This window comes from Ovis canadensis, chromosome 17 (genome assembly GCF_042477335.2).
Source record: "Ovis canadensis isolate MfBH-ARS-UI-01 breed Bighorn chromosome 17, ARS-UI_OviCan_v2, whole genome shotgun sequence".
Taxonomy (NCBI): domain Eukaryota; kingdom Metazoa; phylum Chordata; class Mammalia; order Artiodactyla; family Bovidae; genus Ovis; species Ovis canadensis.
Window position 1 is genome coordinate 78,480,589 of NC_091261.1, and position 26,280 is coordinate 78,506,868.

At 45.1% G+C, this 26,280-nt stretch overlaps 2 protein-coding genes across 6 annotated transcripts in view; both read right to left on the reverse strand.

Moving 5' to 3' along the window:
• TTC28 (tetratricopeptide repeat domain 28) overlaps positions 1 to 1,413 on the reverse strand; it is a 565,861-nt gene extending 564,448 nt beyond the window's left edge. For both annotated transcript variants that reach the window (XM_069557167.1, XM_069557166.1), the window contains exon 1: positions 92 to 1,413. In XM_069557167.1, the coding sequence (XP_069413268.1) occupies positions 92 to 193 (102 nt within the window). In that variant the 5' untranslated portion in view covers positions 194 to 1,413. The remainder of the gene's footprint in view (positions 1 to 91) is intronic.
• Positions 1,414 to 3,582: 2,169 nt separating this feature from the next.
• CHEK2 (checkpoint kinase 2) overlaps positions 3,583 to 26,280 on the reverse strand; it is a 35,344-nt gene continuing 12,646 nt past the window's right edge. For 3 of the 4 annotated variants that reach the window (XM_069557171.1, XM_069557170.1, XM_069557172.1), the window contains 10 exons: positions 24,267 to 24,375; positions 22,429 to 22,482; positions 17,000 to 17,061; positions 15,027 to 15,126; positions 12,575 to 12,661; positions 11,494 to 11,657; positions 11,149 to 11,264; positions 9,732 to 9,817; positions 5,530 to 5,610; positions 4,205 to 4,443 (listed from right to left, as the gene is read on the reverse strand). In XM_069557171.1, coding sequence (XP_069413272.1) covers positions 4,354 to 4,443; positions 5,530 to 5,610; positions 9,732 to 9,817; positions 11,149 to 11,264; positions 11,494 to 11,657; positions 12,575 to 12,661; positions 15,027 to 15,126; positions 17,000 to 17,061; positions 22,429 to 22,482; positions 24,267 to 24,375 — 949 coding nt within the window. In that variant the 3' untranslated portion in view covers positions 4,205 to 4,353. Of the gene's footprint in view, positions 4,444 to 5,422; positions 5,611 to 9,731; positions 9,818 to 11,148; positions 11,265 to 11,493; positions 11,658 to 12,574; positions 12,662 to 15,026; positions 15,127 to 16,999; positions 17,062 to 22,428; positions 22,483 to 24,266; positions 24,376 to 26,280 lie in introns of all 4 variants that reach the window. The other variant, XR_011249853.1, reaches the window with a different exon arrangement.

The window sequence follows — 26,280 nt, forward strand, 5'->3', positions numbered from 1 at the left end:
GGGCGCTCGTCAGCCTCAGAGGCCCGGCCCGGCTCGCACCGACGGAGTTTCACAAAGAAACTCTCCCGGCCCGCGCCCCTCAAGCACTCACCGGAGCCGGCGCCGGCGGCGACTCGGGCTCCCGCCGTCTACGACTCCGTGCTGGGGTCGACCCCGGGGTGGGCTCAGGAGCGGGCAGCGGCGACTGCTCCATCCCCGCGGGGCACGGGCCGCGTCCGCCTCGAGCTAACGGTCCCGCCAGCTAGGCGCGCGCGCCGGCCCCGCGCGCCATGTTCCCGCCGTGCCGCGCGCCGCCGCGGCGTCTCACACTACCCCCCCGCCGCGCACGCGCCGCGCACGCTCCCCGCGCGCCTCCGCGCGTGCCCCCGACCGCGCACGCGCGCACTCGCCGCGCCCCCGCCCCCCGAAGCCTGACGCCCTCCGGCCCCGGCCCCGCTCTTCCCAGCCTTGCGCCCACCCCCTCCGCACCCGTCCGGCCAGGCCCAAGCGCTCGCTGTTCTGGGCTGGGCTCAGCCGCCTGCCGCACTGCGGACGACGCCAGACCAGACCCCTTGTAGCATTACCCCTTTTAAAAGCTTCACCTGCTTGGACTTGAAGCGGTGGTCTACCCCAAGAGGTAATTACCCCCAAGAAGTGTGAGGGGAAGGACACCGCTAAGGTGATCGAGATCCCCATCGCGGTGGTCGGTGAGCACGTGCGTGAGCCTAAGCGGCACAACTGAATGTCTGTGTCACTGGAAAAGCCACACTCAATGGAGAAACTTGAGTTCGAGTCCCGCATCCCCACTAACCTTTACCTGATTAAGGTCAGGTCTCCAGATGCCTGTTTTTCCTTAATGGGGAAGGTCTAACAACTAAGGTGAGTCAGAGGACTTGAAGTAATCCAGATAAAATATCAATACCGCGCCTAGTACTTTTACCAAGTGGTAAACTGGTGACAAAAACCTCTTAAGTAATTTTATGATCAAAAACCAAGGTCTCTTGAAAAGGGAAATTTCCGTTCAAGTCTTGCCTCCACTTGTTGCCAACTGGGAAATCTCTAAACCCGTAAAGGGAGGAGGGGCAGTAACGCCTCACAGGGCTGAGGTGAGCTTTCTGAGGAGGCACACGTGTGTCTGAGCACAATGCCTGGCACACAGCAAGCTCTCCAAGCTTCAGTGGTATAATTCCAGCCCTGTCCTTTCAAGACTCCTAAAAGTTTAATGAAAGGGGCTCTGCTCCCAAACCCTGCGGTATAATTAGCTGGGAGGGGGTTCTCTCAACTTTGAGGCTGGAGGGATTCTTAGTTCCCACATCTTCAGTTTCCATTCTTTGCCCCAAACCTCTCCAAAAACCCTGAAGTTGGCACAAAAACAACAGTAGTTGTTTAGTTTTCCCTACTTAAAAAGAGTGTCCAAGGGTCTCTTAGAGTTTGCAAATGGTTGGATTTATTAGTCTGGCCTTTTCCAGACACAAGTGACCAAACAATGAAAAAAATTAAAATAATGTTTTTTTAATTTAAAAAACTCAACCTGAAGTAAATCAACTAAGGGAACAAATCAAAGTCCTGGTTGGTACCTCACTAAAGGGATAGCTGGATTCAGGTACTCATACAATAAGCTCAGTCATTCTACATCTCAGCTCTGCTTCTGTCTGTGATGACTTCATTCTCATACAGTTCTCCCCAGTGTCCCAGGCACTTCCCAGCTCACACCTCTACCAGGGTAGGGTGAATAATGGCCTCCAAAGGTGTTCTCATCCTAACTTCCCATAATTTATGAATGTGACTTTACATATTCACAGCAGGAACTGTTTCCCAGAAGTTCCAGCCAAAGGCTTGGGTTTTCTTTCTTTAGGGCCCCTTTGAGTCACATGCATCTGCCTGAGCCTATCACAGCAAGACTGGCCAGAATGGACCATATGGAGCCCCTCTAGGAAGGGAGTGGGGTCAGCCCTGCCAGGACATGGGGGGGTGGGGCAGGTGGAAAAAGGGATCCCCCCTCCCCCTTCTGATTGCTCCTACTAATGCTGCCATCCCAGCTCCATTTGCTCATGTTTCAGTCCTGTGCCCACCTCCAGCTGGGTGGTCAGTGGGAGGAGCTCTACCAGGGGAAAGGCCTCTAGGGACCCCTTTGGCTTCTTAGGTACCATCTCCCCCTCCCGCTATGAACTCATGGGATAGGGGAAAAGAATTCCCCCCTAAAGAAAAGTGGAGTATGAGGTTAAGAAGTGGAAGTGGATGCTTGGTATCCCCAGATCAGCAGCTGATGTCTCATTAGTGAGTATATGTTTCCACTGGCTGCTGTAGCAAACTACCACAATCTCGGTGGTTTAAAACAGTACATATTTATTCTGTTAAGTGTGGAGGTCAGAAGTCTAAAATCAGTTTCATGTAACTAAAGTCAAGGTGTAAAGTAAAAGCAGTGGTTCCTTCAGGGGGCTCTGAGGAGAGAATCCATTGCTTTTGGTCAGCTGCTAGTGACTGCCTGTAGTCCATGGCTTGTGGCCTCTTCCTGCTTTCAAAGAATACCACTCCCTCTCTTCTGACTCTTGACTCTCCGTGTCCCTCTTAAAAGGAACACTGTGACAACACGGGCCCACTTTGATAAAACAGGATAACCTTCCCATCTCAAGATCCTTCACTTAATCACACCTGCAAAATCTCTTTTGCCATGAAAAAGGAACATATTCATAAATTCTGCGGATTAGGATAAGAACATCTTTGGAGGCCATTACCCATGGTAGGTGTAACCAGAGAGTGCACTGAAAACAGAGACGGGCTGGTTGACTACCCCAAGAGGGAAAGATGCCCTAAGAAACCACAGCCTTCACATTAAGTATTCAAATGAGCTGAAACCCATCTAACTTGGCAATCTCTGCCTCATTCCTTTAAATATGCAAACCACCTAAATCCCCATCTAGCCCTCAGCAACAGGCCAGCCAAGCCTCAGAATGCCTACACACCCTTTTAATTTCCATTGCCAACCATCACCCTCACTGCCTGGGGCAACAGCTGTGTGCCCCTCACCCTCCCCTGGCTGGCTCAACAGCAGCATCCGAACCAAGGCACTCAACTCATGGCATGGTCAGCAGACTACAATGTGGCCTAGCATCAGTCAGCCAAAGTGACCAGAGAGGCAAATTCAGTGGGTCGGAAAGAGACAAGAGAAGCCAGCCATTAGAACTGCCCAGGCTCCTGATGGCCTCCCAGGCCCAGCCCTCTGTAAGGCCGAAACAAATCTCCTTTTCCATGAAGTAATTTGAATGGGCTTCTTTCTGTTCCTTGTCCCCAAGATGTCTCAACTTCCACAGATTATGGGGTTGTATCCATCCATCATGATTGAACATACCAGTATTCAAGATTTAGACACCAGCCTCACACGAGTTTTGTCTGTGAGTCTACATCCCTAAGTCTGATCGAACAAGGGACAGAGGAGATAGGGAACAAGATTTGAGTCAGGAAGCCCTGGGCTGGGTCCCAGTTCTGCCACTTCCTAGCTGTGTGACATTGAGTAAGTCACCTCACTTCTTCGGTCTGGGTTCCCCACTTATAACATGATGGTAATCAGAGGACCTAGCACATTGAATCACTAGACAAGACCAACCAAGGCAGGCACTTTATATAGGGTCTTCTTGGTCATCATTGGGTCAATAGGACAAGCACACATGCCTTTTTTACATTTCAAACACAGTCAGTGTTTCTGGTCTTTTTCCTATAATCAGGAAGATTTTGATTTTCACAACTTATCTGGGTCTGTGGTTTTAGGGACCATGAGGGTGAGAATGGGACTCTAAAACTGCGGGGGAATTCCCTGGTGGTCCAGAGGTTAGGATGTTATGATTCAACTGCAGAGGGGCACAGGCTTGATCCCTGTTCAGGGAACTAAGATCCCGAAAGCTGTACAGCCAAAAAAATAAAAATTGAATTTAAAAAATTAAAATAAAAATCACAAAAGTGGGCCATGGTATGGGCACCAAAGTACCAACTGTCTGGTAAAGACTCTGGCAACCAGCCACTTTCAACAAACCCCACCCTGACTTGCTGTGCCCCTCCACCTGTAACTTTCTAAGGGGTCTTTAGAACTTGTACGCAGCTCACCCAGGGACGTATCCTCAGAAACACGTCTAGTTACAGCCAAAGTAGAAGCACCAGAAGTATACATATCAAATACATACACACTGAAGGCATGTAGCTAAGAGCTGATCAACACGCAGAAGCACAAAGCGCAGGTTCCATCACATTTTGAATTGTGTATCAGTGGTTGTGGAAAAGCAGCTGTTCCCATAATGAAATACAAACTGTACAAAACATATTTAAAGAAAATGGCAGCAGAGGGGTTCAAGAAGGTACACTTCTTTCGTGGTCCACCAGTGTTCACGAGACAGCCGCGCACACAGCCAGGCGCTTCGTGGGGTCGGCATTCTCTGCTTCCCCTTCAAGAAGCCGCTTTCGACTTGTGGAAGGCTGCAAGTAAAGGAAAGGGGAGAGATGTTCAAAGAAAACCTCCGGCTTCGTCACAATTATCAGTTTCCCAATATGCTTCCAGTAATCTTGGAGCACTTCATGTGAACCTTCTAGGACCAAGAGTACTGGTTGTCCTCATTGGCTCTGAACCCCTACCACACCCCTCCCCGACTCACACAGGTTTACTGGACTGACATTTCTCTCCCTTGGGGCCTCCAACCACTCAACAATGCGTATTGAAAGTAAGCTGCAGGGACTTCCCCTGGGGGTCCAGTGGTTAAGCATCCGTGCTTCCACTGCAGAGGGCACAGGTTCAATCCCTGGTTGGAGAACTAAGATCCTACATGCCATGTGGTGCAGTGAAAAAAAGAAAACAAGGAAACAAGCAGCATAACCAGCCCCCTCTTGGTTGTCTTCTCCTGACCCTTTCGTGTGTTTTCCCATTACAGAATTGTGAGGGACCGATGGGAAAATGAGTGTTACCGAAAGAAGGTAGGACAGAAAATGAACAGATATTAACATATATACCAAGAACTTCAGAGGAATAAGATTATAATCAGTAAGTCATCAATCACTCCTCCAAATTTTTAAATTTTCAACAAATGTAAATCTGAGCCTCTAATACAGTCTTCCAATGTGGCTCAGTGGTAAAGAATCCACCAGCAACACAGGAAACACTGGTTGGATCCCTGGGTCGGGATGATCAACTGGAGGGGGAAATGACAACCCACTCCGGTATTCTTGCTGAAAATATCCCATGGGCAGAGGAGTCTGGTGGGCTACAGCCCACAGGATCACAAAGAGTCGGACGAGACTTAGCAACTGAGCACACACACAATCTTGCCTTACAAGAGACTTTTTGAATAATGACCCCCACCTGTGCTTCTCTAATTCATAAAACATATTCTTCATTAGTAAATCTTCTAAATTATCAGAGCAGATCAAGCTGAAACAAAGTATCTACGACATTACTTCTTACCAAAAAATGTTAAGCAATTGGAGCTGAAAAGACTATTCAAGCTCTTCATCCTCTACTCATGGGCTCCTTAAACTTAGCCTACATTTAATGACCATCATCCAGAATACCTGGGCAGAGACCTGGGGCAGAGCCATCAACTTATCTTCTTCAGAAAGCAAGTTGTTAAATTTTCTCTTCATGTCCTCGTCCTGTGAAGAAATGGAAAACCTAAGTAGGCTGTGAATGTGGGAAAGAAAGCTCCTAAAAGGCAGGGCCAGGATGCTCCCAGAAACAGAGAAGTGGGCTAAGATGGGGTGAAGAGGAGAAAAAGGAACAGTCTAATCAGCAGTCAACACTCAGTCAACATGGGCTCCACCAAATCCATACACCCTAAGCGCTCCCTGTGGGTCAGAGAGAACCACAGACCCCAGTGGTCAAATACTTTTAGAACGAGCGTCCCAGATCCTGAGAGATGGCAATCAGGAAGCCAGATACTGGGGTTGGCTCCATGCTGCTCTGCACATCTTTCCAATAGGTGCCCCCTCCCACTGCCAACAATGAAGCCTGTTACCAGGGCCACCCTAACAAAGCAACCCTGCACCCTAGAAAATTCAGCAAGCAAGCACTATACGAATTAACTCTGATGGCAAGCCCACAATACCCCAGAGTTAATCAGAGGAAAAAGTGAACAGGTGCTTCCTGCTGCTAGAGATGGAAATGAGGGGTGGGGCAGGGCATGTAGACTCCCCTGCCCACCTCCCAAGATGCTCACTTCTGCAGGACTTAAGGATTTGCCAACCAGGAGAGGTGGCCTGGTGTAGCTTCCCCCTTCAGAAAGGTGAAATGCCACATGATTAGGAATGTGGACTTTGGGGCCAGCTGAAAGCTGAGCTCAGCCACTGCCAAGTAGCACGTGCAGAACAGAGTCCCAGAGCAGCTCGTTTCCAAATCCCCATGTACCTTCCCATCCCAGCCCGCCCCCACCTCTCCCACTATGTATTGGCATACACAGTGCACCATGGGGGATGGGGGCGAGGAAGAACCAAGGAGGGAAGGCCTTCAACATTCAGTAATTTGACTGCAGAAAACTTAGTGCACAAGGATCAGTTTACCTGTTCTACACGTCAGTTCAGTTCAGTCGCTCAGTCATGTCCAACTCTTTGGGACCCCATGGACTGCAGCAGGCCAGGCCTCCCTGTCCATCACCAACTCCAGGAGTTTACTCAAACTCATGTCCATTGAGTCGGTGATGCCATCCAATCATCTCATCCTCTACATTTAGCAGCTAGAATCACCTGCTTCCATCACTGTGTTTATTGAGCTACTCAGTGTAGCTCCCCACTGTCCAAGCATCAAGTTCATCCACAGTCTCCTCTAGGATCTCACTTCTCAGGCAAGGCCACCCTCAAAGGTCCACCCCTTATTTCCTCCTATACCTGCTCACAGCCTCCACCGGGAATGCCCTCTGTGCCTTCCTGCCCACCCACCTCACCCACCTCCCTCTTTCACCCAGTGAACAAACAGTTACGAGGACCCTCGGGTGCCAGGCACGGTAATAAGCACAGGGGCCTCTGTATCAGAGGGGCTCAATCAATGTTGAAAATGCTATTCGCCTGTCGTTATGGCAACTGAATTGTGATTGTTATGGCTGAATTGTGTCCCCTCCCCCTTTCCCCACTTACATGTTGAAGCCCAACCCCCAGTATTGTGACTATTTGGAGATAGGGCCTTTGCACAGATAATTAAGTTAAAATGGGTTTTAGCTTAAATATAAGACATGACACCATACAACTCCTAGAAGAGAATTTGGGCAAAACATTCTCTGACATAAATCTTACTGATGTTTTCTTAGGTCGGTCTCCCAAAGCAATAGAAATTAAAGCAAAAATAAATGAACATGACCTTATCAAACTTACAAGCTTCTGTACAGCAAAGGAAACCATGAACAGAACTGAAGGACAACCTATGAACTGGGAGAAAATATTTGCAAATGATGCGACAAGGGCTTAATTTCCAACACATACGAACAGCTCATACAATTCAATAACAACAACAACAACAACAAAAAAAAAAACTCAGTCAAAAAATGAGCAAAACACATATATATATTCCAAAGAAGACATACAGATGGCCAACAGGCACATCAAAAGATGCTCCATATGGCTAATTATTAGAGAAATGCAAATCAAAACTACAATGTGGTACCACCTCACACAGGTTAGAATACCCATCATTAAAAAGTCTATAAATAAGAAATGCTGGAGAGGGTGTGCAGAAAAGGGAACCCTCCCAAACTGTTGGCAGGAATATAAACTGGAGCAGCCACTATGGAAAATAGTGTGCAGGTTCCTCAGAAAACTAAAAATAGTTGCTATATGCTCCAACATTCCCACTCCTGGGCATATATCTGTAGAATGCAAGAATCCGCCTGCCAATGTGGGAGACGTAAGAGACTTGGGTTGGATCCCTGGGTCAGGAAGTTTCCCTGGAGTAGGAAATCGCAACCGGCTCCAGTATTCTTGCCTGGGAAATTCCATGGACAGAGGAGTCTGGCAGGCTATAGTCCATAGGCCACAAACAGTCGGACACAACCGAGTGACTGTGCACACACATATAATTCAAAAAGCTACAGGCATCCCTAAATTGGACACTGTTGATGACAAGAAAGAATGACAAGAGTCATATTCTTTGGACAAACAGTCCAGTGCCAGATCCACAAAACCATTTAGTTTCTTCAAAAATGTTGAATTTCCCAAAATAAAACCTAAACTGTCACTAACAGGTGATTTATGTGGGCAGTCGGCATCCTTGTCATCACTGAATGTTCACTCCACCTTTTGCTGGAAAAATAAAACATGGACAAAAGAGTATTCAAGTGAGACCCCTGTGGCAGGGCTGAACTTCACCTTTTCCTTGGCCGTTAACAACAATTTTCTTTTGAGACAGAAAGTTAAAGAAAAATGGGCTACACTTGTTTGTACATTTCGGGTGGGTGTAAATCCTATTCCCAGGCCTAACTGGCAAGCTCTGTTTTTTTCAAGACTAACAGCTCCTCCACCTCCGTATCTGGCCCCCAGGAGTTTCCCTATTAAGGCATATGAAAAGAGCCAAGAGGAATGTTTTTCTTTTTCATCAAAATTAAGTCCCCACATGCAAAGGCCCCCTTTGTTTCCAAATTCCTTTTCTCCAGGGTACTGCAGTTTCAAATCTGTGTGGTCTATTAAGTGCTAAATCATCTGACAGGTTTTTGGTTTTTTTTTTTTGCTGGGGGGAGGAGGCAAGGTGGGAGGTCAGGGGGGACTGCTGTTTCCAGGGCAACATCCCAAACATATACATCTACTTTTTTTTGGAGGGGGGGTAGGGATTTCTTGTTCTCAACCTGAGCTGGCCTGAGCTGAGGGTTGGAAGACAGAAAAAATGACAGTCTTCCCAGAGCCCCCAAAGCACAGTGCTGAGACTGGATGGCCCCAGGAGTTTCTGGACTAGAAATTCCCAGAGTATCTGAGCCTCCAGCTTAAGCAACCTGGTTAAGTCCCCCATCCATCCCCACAAGTAACAGAGACCAACTGCAAGTTAACAGAAAGGGGTATGGCTGGCTGTGCTGAAAGGAACTCCACTTCACAGACCTGGCATCCATCAGAGAGCCTGCCCAAGGCTGTAGTGAATTCTAAAACCAAAGACTAGCCCAGCAAAGGCACAAAGGACTTCCAACTCCAGTAGCTTGAATGAAGTCAACGCATAATCTAATGGGAGCCTAGCAGGGACACAGAGGTAATGCAGACTTGAAAGGCGCAGGTGACAATCTGCTAAGAGCACGCTTGCTCACCATGAACAGGAAGTAGGACCCCCTCATACCCAATCACTTGGGCTTAAGAAATAGCCAGGTTCTCCCCGCAGGAGGCTGCTCCCCCACCCCCGTTTCCCTGATCTAAGGTTGAAGATGGCAAGAACGCAGCTCATCCCATCTGTCTGAGTAAGGGGTTTGAGAGAAGAGAAGGACGCAGCTGGGGTGGAGGTTTGGAGCTACAACCGCCTCTCAAAGGAACACAACTGAACTGCAGACTTGGAGAAGCCACACGGAACCAGGACAGGCCATAAGGAGAGCTTGTTCATCCAAGTCAAGCTGTAAAGGCTGCACACAAATGCAAGACATGCCCACACTCACACCCACAGACATAAATATGCACCTCCACCCACCTAAAGCTCAGTCTTGAAAAATGGCATTAGACCCAACCAAGCAAACGTATGTTTTCATCCTCTTCCCCATCTCAGGGACACAGTTCAGGGTTGCCTGGGTATTTCAGGCGGACAGCCACTGCCCCATACACACCTGAAGCCACGGGTGTCTTAAAGCCTCTTCTGTTGTAAAACGCGCCTTTGGATCCACTATCAACAACTTCTTGACGAGATCCAGAGCTAAAGCAATAAGATAATTTGGCAAATCACAGTGAGAAGGATAAAAACATTAAATCAACAAAATGAGAGTGTGCCAGAATCACAGGCCAACATCCAGAAAGAGAAGAGAGGGGCTGAGGTCACAGTGAGTCAGCAGACAGAGCGGGCAAGGCCCCCTAGGCCTCCCCACTCTCGGTATTTGTCCGAAGACTTTAGAACACCAGGAATGCCATGATGGTCCCCATGGCTCCCTGCTCAGATATCACAACTTAACTCTCTTTTCCTGCTCCCCTTACTGGACTCAAGTTCAAACTAATTAAAGCTGAACTTCCCCCAGTTCTAAAACACTCAGGATGTTCAGCCAACTCTCTCTGAGACCCATGGAGTGATGGAGAGAGTTCCTCAGCCAGGGAGAGCTCTCTCCTAGGAATCGCAGGCTTGGCAGAAACAAAGCTGGACTGGCCAGCAACAAGTGGAGGCTGGCTGGATATTGCAACAGTATTATTCATCAGATGTTCTGACACTTAGCACAACCATCTGTGTTACATTGTTTGACAGTTAGTTTCAGCTTTCTACTTTTCCTTTTGAGAATTACAAAGTTACCCTTTTAAATTCTAAAACACAGAATAACAAGTTACATTTAGCTTTTGCTGTGCTTACTACTTCAAAGGAGACCTTGTGACTAAAAAGTTACCCATTATTTTGCACACTTAAATAGATACCAGGCACAGTGAGTATATTACACTTGCTGCTGCTGCTGCTGCTAAGTCGCCTCAGTCGTGTCCGACTCTGTGCGACCCCATAGACGGCAGCCCACCAGGCTCCCCCGTCCCTGGGATTCTCCAGGCAAGAACACTGGAGTGGGTTGCCATGTCCTTCTCTAATGCAGGAAAGTGAAAAGTGAAGTCGCACAGTCGTGTCCAATTCTTCTCGACCCCATGGACTGCAGCCCACCAGGCTCCTCCATCCATGGGATTCTCCAGGCAAGAGTACTGGAGTGGGGTGCCATTGCCTTCTTCGATATTACACTTAACCCTCACAAAACCTCCTTAAAATAGAGGTTTATTGTGCCCTCTTTTACAAATAAACAAAAAGGAGACCCAGAGAGGTTAAGTAACTTGCCTAAGGTCACAAAGGTAAGAAGTACCAGCCCCATGACACAAGCCTACATCAGCCTGGCTCTAGAGCCCAAGTTCCCAATAACTTCCTTTGCCTCTAAAATGGTACAAAAACTAACAGAAAATAAGAACAGGATTGACAGGAGAAAACATCACAGAATTTGAAAATAAACTCCCACCGCAGCACACATACATTTAGCAAAACACAAATTCTGAACTCTTTCGTATCCATACCCTTCTCTGAGACCTCTGCCCAGACTTCAGGAATGAAGTTGTATTTTCCACTGGTGATCTGATCCTTCAATGACACTTGAGTCTTATGCTCAGAGAAAGGTGGATACCCACTAAGGCTTCATATTGGTAGAGAGAGAAAGGAAAAGAAATCAAGTGGCATTCTCAGTAGTGGCATTCAGATGTATCAATTTTTTTTCAGCATAATGAAAAATTAGGTATTGTTTTAAATCAATGGTCCAAAAAAAGGTGACCTAAATTAAACACAAACTCTCTAACTGGACACACTTTTTATTTCACCTTAATACCACCAACCACAGTCTGAAGCGATAAAAACTTTTTTCTTACCAAATGAAAAGAATAACTCCTAAACTCCAGCAGTCCACAGCACGGTTATACCCAGCAGTTCCAAAGGAATTGAGAACCTCCGGAGCCAGATAGGTGGGGGTACCACATAAGGTTCTCATCAGAGAGGTCTCCCCCAAAATCTTGGACTGCCCAAAATCAGTAATCTAAAGTAAGGACAAAAAGGCATCTTTTAATGTCATGAAATAAAAAGTAACATAGTCTGCCAATTCAAAAAAGACATGAAGGTTACAATAGTTCCTAGCCTGATTCATGCCACTGTTAATCAGGAGTCTACACATTCTTGTCTTTGTAAGGTAATTTTTTTAAAATATTTTTATTTATTGGGCTGTTCTGAATTTTAGCTGTGGCGTCTAGTTCCCTGACCAGGGATCAAACCCCGGGCCCCCTGCATTGGAAGAAGAGTCTTAGCCACTGGACCCCAGGAAAGCCCTGTAAGGTAATTTTAAATCCTCCAAGTTATTAAATTTTGCTTAAATAAAAATTCCCGAGCCAAGGAACTTTAAGGCTCAGGTTTTCTCCCAACTTAGATCTGTCTTCTCTGTAACCTCACAAAAGGCTTATAACCCTTAACAAAGACTCTAGAAATCTAGTTATTCCTGATTTTTCTTAGACCCCAGTTTTTCAATGTTGGCTGTAAACGGAAATACTGAGGAGCTGGGGAAAAATACTTCACCTGGGTGCCACCTACAGCAATTCTAAGGTGCAGGCTTGCTGTCGTGGTTTGGTTTTTTTTTTTTTCTAAATCAACAGGGATTCTCAAATGAAGCCAGGCTTGGGAAGTACTATCTTAAACAGAGGAAGGCAGGGGATGTGTTTCTCCCATCTAGACTCTTCCTTCCTCTCTCTGAAGATGAAAGTGGCTTGTACACATGGAGCTGAATTAAGTGCTCATTTGCAACTTCACTGGAGCAATACTACCTGGCCGCTGAAAGAACTGCTAAGAATGGAAAGGTCAAATCCCCTCCCTTTTTATGCTCCCACTTTTTACTTGATGAATTCGAAAACAGTTTCTGAACAGAAATCTACTGGAGTGGCCACATACAGAGCATAAATTTCTTACCTTTATAAGGCAGTCCTCCTTTGGAGATGACAGTAGAACATTCTCTGGCTTTAAGTCCCGATGTATAATGCCATTTTCATGAAGGTACTACACAGAGAGGACTGACCCTTAGATTTATGGAGCAGGCACGTGAGACAGACACACACACATCTTACAGCTGGATGAAAGTATAACTCATGCTATGGCCACATTCTCTCCCAAATCAGAAAACCACTGGATAAGTGCACTACTATTTACAAATTTTCTTGCAAGGAAATCTTTAAAAAATAGAAAAATGAAAGTGGCCACTTACGACAGTAGACCTTTTATTTCACTCTTCAAGACAATAACTATTCCTTCATGTTAGCAGAAATAGAAGGTATCAGTTTCAATAATAAAAATGCAACAGGTGACATAAAACATTTGGGGACTATTTAAACTCTAAAAATTCTACCAAAATAGTGTATTTGTTGATTCCACTTCTGAGAATATTTTTAAAGGGACTCTATAAAGTACACATGTGTAAATTATCTGAACACCTAGAGTTAACATATTCCTTGATGCAAGATCAGTCTTTGAAAACTTGATGACTGAAATAGAATGGTTTCTAAACATCATAAATAGAATGATGTTTCTCTGTGTACTCATTTTTATATACCAAGGCATATTTCTTTAGGAAAAAAAGAATTTCCCACGTCCACGGAGTACTCAATTCACCTTAATATTCTTGGTATAAAGTTGGGAGCAAACCATTAAGGGCCTTCTCTGGTGACTCAGTTGGTAAAGAACCTGCCTGCAATGCAGGAGACCCGGGTTCAATCCCTGGGTCAGGAAGATCCCCTGGAGAAGGAAATGGCACCCCACTTCAGTATTCTCGCCTGGGAAATTCCTTAGACAGAGGACCCTGACGGGCTGCAGTCCATGGGGCCGCAGGAGCTGGACACAACTTAGCAACTAAACCACCACCACAAACCATGAAGAGAGTGAAACAGTGGTTAGACTGATAAGAGCAGATACTACATGTTACATGTGATCTTAACCAAAAGGCCAAGAAGTGATGTTTGGCAGAAACCAATGCAATTCTATAAAGCAATTATCCTTCAATTAAAAACTAAATTTAAAAAAATTAAAAACATAAAAATCACTGGTTAGGTGTTTATGGGCTTTAGGTTTCTCTGGATATCCCTCTGGCCTACAGCAAAATACCTCCAAAACACTTTCACTGGGAAAGTGACCTGGTGAAGCCCCCAGGCTGGGCGTCCAGGTAGATCAGCCCCTGGAAAATCTCCTTCCAGCCTCAGTGCAACAGCTGCTCCCAATCCCTGTGTTTCTTGCACAGAGGAACATTCTCAAGGGAAGAGACCTTGGTGGGAATCCCCACAACATCTGGGTTGAGAAAGGGTGATGTTCTTTGAAGCATGCAGGGTGCCACCAGCCATTCACCCCAACACCTGCCCCGAACAGTGAAGAGGAGGCAGTACACGTGCCTGCCCATGTGCCTGCTGCAGCACTGAAATACACACATCACCATGTGTACGTTCAACTCAGTTCAGTTGCTCAGTTGTGTCCAACTCTTTGCAACCCCATGGACTGCACACCAGGCCTCCCTGTCCATCACCAACTCCTGGAGTTTACTCAAACTCAAGTCCATTGAGTCAGTGATGCCATCCAACCATCTCATCCTCTGTTGTCCCCTGCCCCTCCAGCCTTCAATCTTTCCCAGCACCAGGGTCTTTTCAGAGTCAGCACTTTGCATCATGTGGCCAAAGTACTGGAGTTTCAGCTTCAGCATCAGACCTTTCAATGAATATTCAGGACTGATTTCCTTTAGGATGGACTGGTTGGATACAGATAGCTAATGGAAAGTTGCTGTATAGCATAGGGGGGGTCAGCCTGGTGCTCTGGGACAACCTATAGCGGGTGGGAGGGAAATTCAAGAGGGAGGGGACGTGTGTCCCATACCTATGGCTGATTCATGTTGATGTATGATAAACCAATACAACATTGTAAAGCAATTATCCTCCAATTAAAAATAAATAAATGGGAGAAAAAAAAAAAAAAACCAAGATGCTACAGAAGAAGGAAACTCCTAGTACTGTGCCACGGGGGAGTGATCCATCCTCACACCTGCCCAGCTGCCTCCTCACCCCTGCCCCAGAGGTCAGGGGGATTTCGGCAAGGACCAGGCACAACAGAGATCCCTGCCCCCCATAAAAACCTCCTAGCTAAAGAGACGCCACGTGGGACTGTGTGTTTATTTCTTTAACTTCCTTATTTCTTTTTTTCCTCTTAAACTTCACAGCAAGAACTTTCTCATCTGAGTCAAAGGGGTGGGGTGTTTCTGCCAAGAACAGAACAACCCAAACACAGACTCTGCTCTCTGGGTTTTTATCCCTGGTCCCTCATTTTCTGCCAACTCGGAGAGTAACTCACCTAAAAGAAAGTTGTCAAAAGCACCGAGGGCTTCTCTTACCTGCACGGCCAGGAGCATCTGGTAAAAATAGAGCTTGCATGTGGCTTCTTTCAGGCGTTTATGCCCCACCACCCTGTCGAACAGCTCTCCTCCTTCCATCCTGCAACACACAGGCGAAGCAGGGGGTTCATTCCTAAAGGGAAACTCACTTGGAGGGAAGATAACAACACAAACAGAACAAATGCATCAAGACAAGCAAGGTGGTTTATCCACTCTCGGCTCCCATCTGTCAAGGCACTGAGGTGATTAGCCACATACACAATAAAGACGCGTCCGTTGGAAACTGAGGAGCAAGGAGAGATAGAGAAAGAGAGTGGTGGGCACTGGACACGCTTGGGGAGCTTTCAGAAAATCTGATGCAGTAGGTCGGAAGCAGACCCCAGGAGTCTGCATTTTTACTGTGAGCCCAGGTGGTTCTGAGACTGGTGTAGGGCAGAAAGCAGGAGCCTAGGACCTGACAACTGGGTCTGAATTTCAGCTCCACCACCTCCCAGCTGTGGGACTTGGGGCGACTTATGCAACCTCTCTGAGCTTGTTTCTAAACCCCTTCAACAAATGGGGATAAAACCCCACCTACCTTGATGGCTGCTGTAAACATTAAGAGATTAACTGCTGTAGGTAAAGCACCCGGCACAGTGGAGACGCTTGGCCAGATTATTCAATCCCTCTGCAATTCAGTCCCCATTCCTGTAAAGTGGAGCTCAAGACAATAACTAACTCACCACTTCACTTATGTGACTGCCCTGGTGGCTCAGATGGTAAAAGTGTCTGCCTACAACGTGGGAAACTCAGGTTCGATCCCTGGGATCTTCCAGGAAGATCTTTCAGGAAGGAAACAGCAACCCACTCCAGTATTCTTGCCTGGAAAACCCCAAGGACAGAGGAGACTGGTAGGCCCCAGTCCATGGGGTCGCAAAGAGTCGGACACAACTGAGCGACTTCACTACTACAACTCACCACTAACTTGTATATAACCTGGATAACAGTTATGCAGGTTACATGAGTCAATCCCAGTGAAGTGCTTACAGCAGGATTTGGCTCATATTAAGTGTTTCATTAGTATCAGTTACTGCTATTGTATTATTACTACTATTATTAAACAATTTCTTTAAATTTATCTGACTGAGCCAGGTCGTAGTTGCAGCACACAGGATCTTCAATCTTCATTGCAACATGTGGAATCTGGGCTGCCGGGGAAGTCCCAAACTGTTTTGCGATCCAGTCAAATAATAAATCTCCTATTTCATAGCAACAGATATTCTCTTAAGCACTTCAAGGGCCGTCCAGTCTCTCCTAGCGCTATGACTGGCCTGCTGTTTACTCTATAATCTTTATGGTCAGCCAGCACGGCCACTGTTGGCCACTCGGGAGTAAGGCCCAGCCTGTCTGCCACGATGGCCAGTCCCAGAAACACTGCACACTTCTGCAGAATGGACACCAAGGCAGGCCTCTTTCAGGAAAGAGACAGTAAATGATTTTAATCATACCAAGCTGCAAGTACACCAGCCCATGAAAGATACTCAGGTGTCACCCTGGTGCAGTGATCCTGAGCAACAACGGCCACCCAGGATATTTCAGAGTAATGACATGCACCTGTGTTGGAGCACCACGCGTGCCACATGCTCTGCTGGAGGCCTTCCAGCCCTCAGAGCATTTGATCCTTACGACTGCGCAGGGAGCTATCATTATTACTTCACACTAGGAATATGAGACTCAGACAGGTGAAGTCAACTAACCCATGGGTAGACAGCTAGTCACCAGCAAAGTGGGCTTCAAACCCAGGCCTCAGATCCATCTGCCTTTGGAAACACTAGAGTGATTTTTAAAATTTATACTAACCCCATGTGCTCGTTTTATGGGCCACCCCCCACATACATACGCTGAGGGTCCCCAGGATGAGAAATGCAGGCCAGCATTAGACCCTCTGGTGGTTTATAAGCATTTAAATGGAAACAAAAAAGTTTGCTACTTACAATTCCAAAACAATATAATAATCTTCGGCATCAAAAAAGTCTTTAATCTTGATGATACAAGGCTAAAAGGGGGAAAAGAGAAAAAATAGTTAAGAAGCTCTCCAAGAGGAAAAGTACAAGAGCAGAACTCAGGACACCCACCCAAGGTGTCAAGGAGGCCAAGACCAGGCATCCGGTCCTTGCCTCAGGACTCTCTGCAGTTCATGCAGGGGAGGAGCATGCGTGTGTGCTCAGCCACTTTAGTCGAGTCTGACTCTCTCCAACCCCATGGACTATAGCCCACCAGGCTCCTCTGTCCATGGGATTCTCCAGGCAAGAACCCTGGAGTGGGTTGCCATGACCTCCTCCAGGGGATCTTCCTGATCCAGGGATCGAATCTGCGTCTCTAAAGTCTCCTGTATTGGCATGTGGGTTCTTTAACACTAGCGCCACCTGAGAAGCCCACAGAGAAGGAGACAGAACCCTAACTTAGCTGGCTCCTTTGTGAGTACACACAATAAACTCTCTACCCCACCAAACTGACAAGGGAGCAGCTCATGCTTCACATTTAACGCTGGCGCCAAGGGTGGAAGGCCAGTCTCTTCCCAGCCTTCCTCCTCCCTGTCCCAGAGCACAGGGACTCAAGGACATCTAAGACACCTAGGACCCTGACAAGGAGCGCAAGGAAAGGAAGCCCAGGTGGGAGGCCCAGCCATGCTGCCAGACAGCAGGGCTATTCAACTGAGGCAACTGGCACCACAGGGCAACCCATGAGACAAGCAGGCATTTTCTAAGGAAGAGGGCAATTCCAGTTTCAGAAGAACTCAAAAGCACGTATGTGTGGTGGAGGAGAGAGAGACACACACACACCTGTGCCTGATGGTCTGTGACCTCTGATCAATGCTGGGTGCATTTGCTAAAGAACCAGGGAGAATCGTATAGTACATTCAATGCATATAACACCCCTATTGTTTTTTCTAGTACAAAGGATCGACGCTAAAGCTAGTGGTCAGGGTAGATACAAGAAGTGGTGAGTATCAGGGACATACACTCCTACCCACCAGGGAACAGGATTCTGGCTGTGTCAATCAAAAGGAAGAGAGTGGTATGATTTTTAGACAGTATTTATTTTTTCATCAAAATCTCGATTTTTATTGGTTTATCTATTCACTTTAGATTTTTCAATTTTCAATTAAAAAGAGCAAACACCCACCAAAGTGATTTTTCCTGCAAAGTACATTTAATCCCTTCCATTGCTGATTAAAATCCTCCAAGTGATACCTCCCCACAATGAACTGCTAGCGGTGAATGGACACCCCACCACCTCCCTCAGTACAGTGGATCTTGGAAACACAACGCCAAGTGGAAAGGGCAAGTCTTGAAACACTTTTGAGAATGAGGTAGATTCGACAGTATGATCAGGTTTCTTTGTTCTTAAACTCATGGCAAATTCAAAGGTGTTCATCCTACCAGTTCGCTTTACCACTTACATTTTACTTTACATGTGTCAAATATTATATAATCTTAAATTATTTTAAGGCAGAAAGGGAGAAGAGTGAGAGGAGGGAAGGAAGGAAGAAAATAAAAATCCTTCAGCACCTTGCAGCTGAGAGGCTGCAATTCAACTTCTCAGCAGGGGTTACCAAGCCCTTCCAGACCCAGCCTCACCTCCTTCTGCCCATCCCAAATATCCTCCTCTCCTCCTCTCCAGGCCACAAAACTCCCTATCCACCCCAGGCTATCTCCCCATGTCACATCTTTGCTCACACTACCCTCCAGCCTGGTGATCCAGCCTTCTGGCCACACTTGGGCCTCAGGTATCAAGCCCCTTTAAATTTTTTTTTGTTTTTTGCACACCACATTCTGTAGCATGTGGGTCTTAGTTCCCCAACCCAGAAACCAAACCTGTGTCCGCTGGATGGCAGATTCTTAAACACGGGACCACCAGGGAAGTCCCCCCACTTCCAGAGTTTGGATCCACACTTCCTGCAGTCATACTAATCTGTGTGGCCCCACAAGGAAACTGACGCCCGACAAAAGTCTCTCACCAGGTACTGCATGGGCTAAGTCAACGAGCCAGTCTTATCTTTAGCTTCCTAGGACCAACATTCAACAGAGCAGCTGGCACATGGGGGACACTCATACGCTGTCCAGTTTAATACCATCAACACCAATAACAGACACACCCACCCACTGAGGGTGGGTCCTGCTGGCCACGTTTTGGTCATGGATTCTACAGCCATGGGATCAGGCTGACAGCAAACCATTTCCACCTCTCCTTACCTGTGATCACTGTATACTTGGCTCTGCAGGGCAACCTGTTATTGTCACGATAATGGAAACATTAAATATGCACTGTAGTAGTACATTAAGAGGAACAGAAAAGAGAGCTGAGGGACTTTCCTGGCGGTCCAGTGGTTAAGAGTTCATGCTTCAGGGGTGAGGGTTTGATCCTTGGCTAGGGAACTAAGATCTTACATGCCACTGATAAAAAATAAATAAAAAGAAACAGGAGAGCTAAAATTCTCTTATAACAGAAAGACAACAAGCTATTATTATTGATAAGCCAAGAGACAGCGGTTTATGCATTAATAAATCACGTAGAAATAATGGAGGTAAATTCTTTAAAAAAGCTGAAAAAACTTTAAATGCAGGGAAGGCGATTAGGAAAGAAGTAAAGCTGCTGTTTATAAACCTTTTAGCACCATCTGACTCTAGAATATACACCTGTGACATCTTTTTCTTTTGGCCACGAGGCACACAGGATCTCAGTTCCCTGACCAGAGATGGAACCCTCATCCCCTGCAGTGGAAGTGCAGCGTCTTAACCACTGTACCACCAGGGAAATCCATAATAAAATGAAAGGGAAGCAGAGAGATGATATGGGATGGGAGGTGGAAGGGGGATTCAGGATTGGGAGCTCGTATACACCCGTGGTGGATTCACGTCAATGTATGGCAAAACCAATACAGTATTGTAAAGTAAAATAAAGTAAAAATAAAATTAAAAATAATAATAATAATAAAATAAAATGAAAGGGAAGGCAGAAGAAAAGACACACACATGGAAAAGGAATGAGAGGAAGGACTGGGAACTGCTCGGTCTGTTTGGCCAGTGCCACTCTGGGAATGGGGTGGGGACGGCCAGCCACTGACAGAGCTCGCAAAGCCACCACTAGACGAAGCCGGCATGGACTGTCTCCAGGCCCCACCATCTCTAGAGCCACAGGCTGCAGTTGCCACAGCTGAAGCGTCTCAGAAACCAGAGGCCACCAACCCAGACCCTCCACTCAGGTCCTACAGGGCAAAGGGTAGGGAATTGCAGATCACTGTCATGCCCCAAGCGTGTCTCCTGTGCGGACAGCTTTGTGTGCACGCTCAGTTGCTCAGTCATGTCCGACTCTTTGCATCTCTATGGACTGTAGCTCACCAGACTCCTCTGTCCACGGGATTCTCCAGGCAAGAATACTGGAGTGGGTTGCCATTTCCCTTCTCCAGGGGATCTTCCCGACCCACGGATTAAACCTGGCTCTCCAGCGTGTCCTGCACTGCAGGCAGATTCTTCACCACTGAGCCACCTGGGAAGCCCTGAAAGCTTTAAAAGCACATATTCAAGTCTCATTGACCTTTGAGGCAAGTATCCTACGGTCTCTAGAAACAGACAAGGGAGCAGAAGCTAGGCAAAGTGAAACGACCTGCTCAGAACAAGGGATGGGAACCCAGGTCTGCCTCCCCACTAGACTAAAGCCATGTAAGACGAGAGGTGGCCAGGTCTATCTGTGCTGACTGCCTGGGGCCTAGAAAACAGGCTGGCACCGTAAACATTCGACAATTGATAAATCAGTGCCTGACTCTAAAGGCCAGGGTCTACTGGACTTTATACCAGGCTCTACTCACCGTCCCCAAACATCCAAATGCAATCATGTGCCCATCTCTACTTCCCAAGGACTCCCAAGTGCCCTTGTAAATTGCCAACAAAAATCTCCAAGGATCTTTTTTAGAGCTTTGAATTCCTCTTCTGTGCAGCAGACATCGGATTTGTATAAATGTTATGCTTGGGGATCTTCTGACATCAGAGAAAACTCTCTGAGGATTCTAAGTGTTTATCTTTGGGGGATGTTTGAAGCAACCCCACCCTGAAAAATTAGAGGGCTCCTCTCTTTAACGAGATTCCAGATCCCATGGAAAAAAAGAGGCAAAGGCAAAGAAGAGAGAGAAGTTGCAAGGCATTAGAAGAAAGCCAAGCAGGAAGTTCGACCACTCACATTCTCATGGGTCTTCAGATCCACCACAGATTCTAAAGGAACCTACTGAATTATTGTGTCCATGTGATGTTCTTAGTTTCTATTTGTTGTTAGGAGGATCTGACCAGGTCAGAGAAGGGAGAATAAACCTTTTGTAGTTCAGAGGTTAAGAACCAGAATCAGACAATCCAGGGGTCCCCAACCCATGGGAACTGGGCCACACAGCAAGAGCTGAGTAGTGGGCAAAGGAGCAGTTTCACTTGTACTTACGGCTGCTCCCCATCAATTGAATGACCGCCCACTGGTTCTGTATTATGGTGAACTGTATCATGATTTCACTATATATCACAGTGTAATAATAATAGAAATATAAAGTACACAGTAAATGCAATGCACTTGAATCATCCTGAAACCATCCTCCACTCACCCCCGGGTCCGAGGAAAAATCGTCTTTCATGAGACCAGTTCCTGGCACCAAAAAGGCTGAGAACCACTGGGATAATTCTCAGCTGGAAGACTGGAGGTCTTATTTCAAGTTTAACTCATGTAGCTCACGACTACATGGGGGCCCACGAATTAATGAAGAAAAACAGAAAGAAGAAAAAGGAAGATGGGAGGAGTCCCACTGGTCTAACTTTCTCTTCTCACATCTTTAGACTCTTTCCACTGAGACAAGGTCATGATTGCACAAAAAAGATAGGACCTCTGATACTCAGTGGGGCCAGAGACACCATTCAAACACCCCAGGATGTTGTCATACTTATTGGGTACTCTTGGATATATCTGATTTATTCCAACCAAGGTGAATGGAAATCAGCACCTCCTAAAGGTACTTAAGAGGTATAAAATTCAGGTATAATTAATGTACCAAAAGAGCACTGTCTCCCCAAACATAATCAGTTGATCAAGCCCCTACAATAGTATTTAGCAGATTTACTATGGCTTTTGGTCCAGAACTAACTCAGCGGAAAAATAACATACTTAATAATAAAATCTTTTCACAATATTTTCCTTTCAAAATTTTAGGGTAAAGCTCTTCCCAGCTTAACAGCTAAAACCATGCATGTATGCATACACACACGTATACACACACAATTAAGGAACCCAGGTTAATACTAGTTTTATTACACTGAAGTGCTTTGCACTCTCCCCATTTTTTGAGATAAAAGAATTTAAGTATGGGTCATTTTTTTACAGTAGTACTTACATGATTTAGTTTCTTCAAAATTTCTATTTCTGTTTCAACATTGAGTGCTGGATCCTTTAATAAAATAACATTAGTTTATTAATGATAATAATAGCCAGTATGCAGAAAATGTTTACAGTTAAAACTTAGTTGAGTAAAAGCTGCCTGAGTTCCAGACTCAGCACTGTTCTTACAGAGAAATCAAGGATGAATTACACAAAAACTCACCTAAAATCACTTTGCAAAATGCTTGGTAAACAATAAGCCATTCAGTAAGTGACTAGGCTCTATGCCAAGCTCTTTATCTAAAAGGATCATCTCATGTAAGCCCCATAACCCAAGTGAACTGGGCTCTAAAAGTATTCCCATTTTACAGATGGAACAAAGCTCAGAGAAAGGAAGCCACTTGCTGCAGTTCCCACAGCCAGAAACAAATGTGTTCCCACTGTTCTTACATTGACCTGGTAAGCTCTGCTTGTCTCATCAAACTGAGGAACTGTTTACATTTGTAAAAATAATACAACAAGCAAAAACCATAAACGAGAAGGTATTCAATTAAACTGTGTAAAGAAAACATAGAGTCACATTTCTCATAATTTAGCAGAACCAGGGTCCAATTTCAAATGCAAGCTGAGATATTTACTGAGACTCTAAAGGGAAGAGGAAGCTTCAGGGTAGAAAAGTTGCTCTCCGTTACAATTCCAGAAGAATGACTCGAGTTACTCAACCTCATGGGCTACACCCTCTACAAGCAAAGAGGATATAGAATTACATATTTATGTAAAATGGACTTCAGCGAAGAAAGCCAGATGTTTAATTTTAAAAGCCAGCCTCTTCCTGTAAGCCGGTAAACTCATTACCAAGGCCGGGTATACTCTGATGATAGAGAGCTCTAAAGAATATGATAGGATTTGAAAGATGAAATTAAAACATAAAATTGTGTTCCAAGTCATTAAGAATCTGGTAGGTTATTTTCTTCCCCCCAAAATGGAAAACAAACCCAGAATCACAGGGGAAAGATCTATAACAAAGTGAACACTGAAAGGAAATTCCTCTTGCTATGCGAGAATGGCATTGTCTAGGGACAAAAAGAAAAAAAATCGATCTTTAAGGAATGTAAAGCATAATAGCCAGAAACAGCTGGCCACAAAGGAAAACGTGACTAGAGGACACATTTTATATTACTTTGTAGGGTCATATGTTGAAAAACCAATACATTTGGCCACTCCACCAATGCAGTAAGTATGTATTACAGGAAATGTAAAAAGTGAATGGTTACCATATAAACAGACCATATAATTTAATTAAGATCTTTTAAAAATCTATAAACATGGAGGTATTCATTGCCACATTATCGGGAAGAACAAAGAATTAGAAATTATCTAAATGACCTAAATGATCAAGCAGAGAAATGGATAAAGTGATAAAGTTGATGAAACAGAGACTCAGTCATCCAAAAGGATATAGTAGGGAAAAGTTTACGCATTAATGCTTATGTGAAAAAGCAGAATACAAAACTGTATACAATACGATCTCAGCCATCTAGAAACACGAATTCACAGGAACAAAGACTAGAAGGAAAGGGAAAACTGAAAACAGCTGTGGGGTTCCAGCGGCAGGGATACAGCGGGATTTTTTTTTTCCCCTAATTTCCTTTCATTTATTGTAAAAACAGTCTTGTAACAACTTGGAAGGAAAAAAAAAGTTCCTGCTATGTGTATTATTATGTACAACCAAATATTTTTGGAAACAAATTATCTGTGTTTAGGTTAGTTCAGTATACCCAAAATTTTCCAAAGTTCTTCTGAGCGGTAAATTCTTTATGATGGGGCCAAGCAGCCACCAACACAGGTACTTACTGCCTCTCTCTCAGAGCCGATAGCAAACTTCCTCTTGCTAATGATCTTTATGGCCACTTTCTTACATGTCTTCCTCTCGAAAGCTAGCTTCACCTCACCACAGGCACCGCTAATAGGGAAAAATGTAAAAAGTGATTGACTGTCACCGTGTTTTAAATCCTGAGACCCACCACTCTTGAACTGGCCTGAGCTATTTCAAGTTAAAGACAGTCCATTGTCTCTGTTTTCAGAAACCCCACCAGGGTAAGATGTTAAGGGCATAAAGGAACAGGGACCATCCAGCAACACTGAGTCAGCTCTAAATTCCACTTTTTGAGCCAAGCAATATAGACCTAAATCTTACTGTCCCTCCAGACTGTGAAATGCTCAGAAAGACACTAAAAATAAATCAGAGAGAAATGACTTCTCCCAGAGGCCAGAGAAAGATCAAATATACAACCAAGTCCTAGTTTAAAATGAATGCCTGCAACAAGGAATATTAAACAGCATCTGTAAATAAATTACTTCCACTCATCCATTTCTCTTTCTTATTCTGTCTTCAAAGGAAATGCATAAGCAGTTGATGCCACGAATTGCACTGTAAATAAAATCACTAAGAAACCAATAGTATACCGCGAAACTGCTTGCAGCAAGCTCCTGAAGATTCCCAATTAACTGGGATACTGATGCTAAAAGGCAGGACTGCTACCCAGGATGGCACTCAATACAGTTATTCAAGTATCAAGCCCTCATTACCTACCTGAAGTAGATTTTTATAACCATTGTGGGTTTGGGGACGGGGTGAGGGGGCAAAATTTGCCACTGTAATCATTTTAAAGTGTACAATTCAGTGGCATTAAGTACATCCAATGTTGTACAACCATCATCTCTATCAAGTTCCAGAACTTTCTCAGCAGCACAAATGGAAACCCCATACCCACTCAGTGTTCCCTCTCCATTTTTCCTGCCCCTAGCCCCTGTCAACTTCTATTTCTCTCTGTAAAGATTTGCCTGCTCAGAATATCTCCCACCAGTAGATTCATACAGTATGTGGTCTTTTTTCCGGCTTCTTTTACTTAGAATGTTTTGAAAGTTCATCCATGCTGTATCAGTCTGCTCATCAGCATGTTCATCTGTGCATGTATTACTATTTCATCCCTTTTTATAGCTAAATAGTAGCCTGTTCTATGGATACATCACCCTTTGTTTATCCATTCTCTTGTTGATGGACACTTAGGTCGTTTCCACCTTTTCGCTATTGTGAACAGAGCTGCAATGGAACATTCATGCATGAGTTTTTGTTGAACATCTGTTTCCAATCTGGGGGGTATATACCTACAAGGGGAACTGCTGGGTCATATGGTAATTCTATGTTTAACTTTTTGAGACATCAAACTATTTCCCACAGTGGCTGTACCATTGTACATTCCCAACAGCAGTGCATACGGGTTCTAATTTCTCTGCATCCTCACAAATGCTTGTCATTTTCTGTTTCTTTACTATGGTCATCCTAGTGGGTTTGAAGTAGCATCTCACTGTGCTTTTGATTTACACTTGCCTAATGACGCTATCTTCTCAAGTGATTTTTGGTCACTTCTATATATTCTTTTGGAGAAATGTCTATTTGTATATCTTGCCCATTTTAAATTGGCTTCTCTTTTTGTTGTTGAATTGTAAGAGTTCTTTACCTAATCTGGATATTAGGTCCTTATCAGATATATCACTTGCAAGTATTTTCTCATTTCATATGGGTTTCACTCTCCTGACAGTGTCTTCTGACATGCAAAAGTTTTAAAATTTGACAAAGTCTGGTTTTTCTATGTTTCCTCTTGCTGCTTGCATTTTTGGTGCCATTCGAGAAACCACTGCCAACTCGATGATCATAAAGAGTTGTCTCCATGTTTTCCTTTCACAGTCGTATAGGTAAACCTCTTACATTTAGTTTTTGTTTCATTTTGAGTTAACTTTCGTATATGGTATGAGATAAAGTTCCATGTAACTGTGATTTTTAAAAATCTACTCAAAACACTTTTTA